The 3,705-nt window shown below is 45.8% G+C and overlaps 1 protein-coding gene across 2 annotated transcripts in view; it reads left to right on the plus strand.

Moving 5' to 3' along the window:
* The first annotated feature begins 734 nt into the window (after positions 1–734).
* PPAT (phosphoribosyl pyrophosphate amidotransferase) overlaps positions 735–3,705 on the plus strand; it is a 40,679-nt gene continuing 37,708 nt past the window's right edge. Inside the window, exon 1 of one of the 2 annotated variants that reach the window (XM_004382885.2) lies at positions 735–1,014. In XM_004382885.2, coding sequence (XP_004382942.1) covers positions 887–1,014 — 128 coding nt within the window. In that variant the 5' untranslated portion in view covers positions 735–886. The remainder of the gene's footprint in view (positions 1,015–3,705) is intronic. The other variant, XM_023737314.1, reaches the window with a different exon arrangement.

The raw sequence follows: 3,705 nt of genomic DNA on the forward strand, positions 1-3,705 counted from the left end.
GAACCCCGATTTCTGGTACTTACCCTCAGAGGTCGCCATTATCTTGATTAGGCTGGCAGCAGTGACCACGCTAGGAAGAGAAGCAGGAATCTGGAAAAAAGGAGAGATCGGTGAGGATCACTGGAGCTGAGAAAGGAGTTGCTGCCCACAGACACGCCCCCTTACTGAGGCCGCGTATCCCTGCACCCCTGCTCGCGCACGTCTAACACGACAACAACGGCGGAACAGTTAGACTTCGCTGGGGGGGAGGGGGACACGCTTCCCAGGAGATTTCCCGCCGCGCAGGCGCAGCGACGCTACCCCGCCTCTGGACAGTCCCCCGGCCTGCGCGAGCGCTGTTCTAGGAAAGGCAAGCGTGGTGCCCCCTGGCGAACCCTCCCTACTCTACAGAAGCTCGCAGGCCGTGGCTTCTTTCTGTAGCTATGCAGGTTCATAGGTTGGAGCGTACCAAGTGGAGACTACTGGGGGAAAATATGTGAGGAGGGCCACACTAAGTGTACATCCGCTGTGACAGGAGTTACGTAACTGTTATTCTCATCACCTCGGCTTTGGGTGGAAAATAACGGAGAATCCCACACGCAGGGAATTCAGCTGTCCGCACGTCTTCACTGGAGGACTAGCCCCACCCGCTCCACCTCTCGGTCCGCCCCCGGTACCTCCCCCTTCGCGTTCGCTCATTGGTGGGCCAGGATTGGGGCGGGGGGCTGGTGGGAAGTTAATCATGCTCGGTTATTGAAAGCACGCGCCGCCGCAGTAGCTGGGGTCGAGCCGCCGGGAAGGAAGCAGTTATCTCTAGCGTCTGGGGCGTCAGGGCCGAGCAGGCAGCTGGTTGGCGCTAGGACGTCGGTTGCAGCGGCAGGTCCCACCACGTGCTTTCGGCGGCGACATGGAGCTGGAGGAATTGGGGATACGAGAGGAATGCGGTGTGTTCGGCTGCATCGCCTCAGGAGAGTGGCCCACGCAGCTAGATGTGCCGCATGTGATCACCCTGGGACTCGTGGGGCTGCAGCACAGGTGAGCAATGGAGTAGGAGCTGGGGGCCGAGCGGCTGACGGGTGGGGGTGGCGGCGTGTTTGCTTCTACATCTGTTCAAGTCCTGCGGCTGGAGTTGGCGACCTCGCGCGCGCCTGATGGCGGGAAGGCCTGACCTCTGCTTACCTGGACCGATCGATACCTTCCGGTGATATCCATCAAGTTGCCAGGCATGTGCGAGGACCTCCTTGCCTCTCTGGACTTTAACCTGACCCCTGGTGATGTTTAGGGGCTCACTCCCCGGTCTGTGTTCCCCTGGTGAACCTGGCCAGTCTTGTAAGGCTCCGGTTTGCTTGGGCTGGCCAGGACAGGGCCCCTCCCCGACAGTTCTAATCTCCCAGAGCCTGGAGCGGCTCTCGTGATAGGCTTGTGTAGGCTTGCGGCTGGTCCAGGTCCTACAACACTTTGAGGTGTGCACTCGGGGCCTCCAGTCACCACAGGCTTTTGTTTGCAGGGGCATAGTTTTTGAACCGGATTGTGGATTTTGAAGGCAGTTATTGCTGTGGGAACTTAGGAATCATAGAGTGCAGACCCGAGGGAACAGGACTAGTTGGTAGTAGCAGTAGTAGACAGTGTAAATTAATTGAAAACAAACCAATCACAGGGAATAAAGCATCTGGAAAACATTCATGAGTAAATGTTTTAGTTAATGAATGAAAACGTTGGTAGTAGGAAGATGCCAAAAATCATCTTCCTTCTTTAAAAAAGGGAAAAGGGGAGTAGTCCTCCTATATTAAGATACATACAGATTTTGAAAAATGGAGGGGGCAGGGGGGACTTACTGTTTAAAAATAACATTGCATCCATGGTCATTTCCATTTCTTACAAACCTGCCCTAACTGGAAGTTAATATAAACAATTGCCTTAAGTTGCCAGGTAAGAAATATAAACCTAAGTTTGACGTGGTCTCTGAAAGAATTACAAAATTTCCATTAGGCAGTACAGTAGTAACAACTTCTAGAACAATTAAGGAATTTGCAATAACGTTTATCTGCATTATAAATGCATTCCAAATGGTTAGTTTTCCCTCACCAAATTTAAATTAGAAGTAGTCTTTTTGCTGTTTTCAGAGTCCCAAACACTTGAATTTGAGTAGCTCAGAATCTGGGATAAATCAAAAGGTTTTTTTTTTTTGTTTTTTTTTTTAACTTGAGTAACTGTAATCCTGGATGATGGCATGTTGGCCATAATAGAGATCTTGTTTTACAAACATTGTTTAGAGGACCCAATATATAATCCAAGGAGAGATTAAACTCTGATTCTGTGGTAGTCCAGAACAATGTTAGTTTGTAACATCCTTAAGAGAAATTATTCTGGATGGTTTGTCATTGGGGGAGGGGATGATGTACACAAACTAGAGATCTTTGGAGTTACCTGGTGGTTTGTGGGAACTGTATGAACTGACCTTGAATCTCTTTTTTTTCTTATCTATATTTACTTTTTAAAGTTACCCAAAGTTCTTTTCATTCACATTCTCCCCTCCCCTTTAAAATATGCCTGCTGAAAAAAAATAGGCTGTTTTTTTTTTTTAAAGTTAGATGTTAGCACTAATTGGAATTCTAGTACTCATTTTAGGAAAATACTTGGTACATATGGTTATGGCTTTTTTTAATGAATACAACTTGATTTCTAGATATATGTACCCATTTTCAATATTTGCTTTTCTGTAAAAGAATTATGAGATTAGATAACACAAAATAAGGGGAATAAAGATGTGATTATATAGTAGTAGAAGGAGCCCTGATGGCACAACGGTTAAGCCCTCAGCTGCTAACCAAAAGCTCGGCAGTTTGAACCCACCAGCCCTTCCGGGGAGAAAAGACCTGGTGATCTGCCCCCATAAAGGTTTATAGCCTAGGAAACCCTATGGGGCAGTTCTGCTCTGTCCTACAGGCTCCCTATTAGTCGGAATCGACTTGACACACACAACAACATACAGTATTAGAGCAATCTTAAATGGATTTCTCTGAGTTAAACTGTTTATTTGACTAAACAAGTCGTTGTTAAGAGACTAGGGTGTTGCAAATTGACTCTGTGGTATCTCAATTTATTCTTAATAACTATGTCGAGAAATAGTTGTTCCTGGAGAACAAATGTACTAATGGGAAACTGTTTAAGATTGCTGTAGGCGTGGAATTCGTAAGCTGCACAGAGAAGACTGGTTGTTGCACATAATCCTATTCAATTTTTAATTTAGCTAAACTCTTCACCCTTTGGAAGAACTGATTCTGATTGGATGAAGAGGGAAACTCCATCATGTCTATAAAATATAATCTGCTGTGCTGTAAACTGGTAGGCAGGGGTCAGAGAGAGATTAAGAACTTTTTTTTTTTTTTTTATGGCATTGCATCAAGGAGTCTCAACTAGTAGCACTGGAAACCTGCATGGGTTGTCATAGCTTAATGTACAGTAGAGCTAGTTGTATGTACTGTACAAGTTGACAAGTGCTGGTCTGTTGCGGAAAGGTCTATTTCCACACCCTCAACTACATTGACTCAATGTTTTTACAGCAAGGATTCGTTGTTTCATTTTGTATGTTCTTGTTTCATTTTGTATGAAGGAATTTGTTTCTTATCTTCCTAAAAAACGGAATTAGAAGATGAGATTTTTTATCACTTTCCCATTGTTTTTGGTTCTGTTTTTGTGTTCGGCATGATCTGATCCAAAAAAAAT

The sequence above is a fragment of the Trichechus manatus genome, unplaced genomic scaffold (assembly GCF_000243295.1).
Source record: "Trichechus manatus latirostris isolate Lorelei unplaced genomic scaffold, TriManLat1.0 scaffold00101, whole genome shotgun sequence".
NCBI lineage: Eukaryota > Metazoa > Chordata > Mammalia > Sirenia > Trichechidae > Trichechus > Trichechus manatus.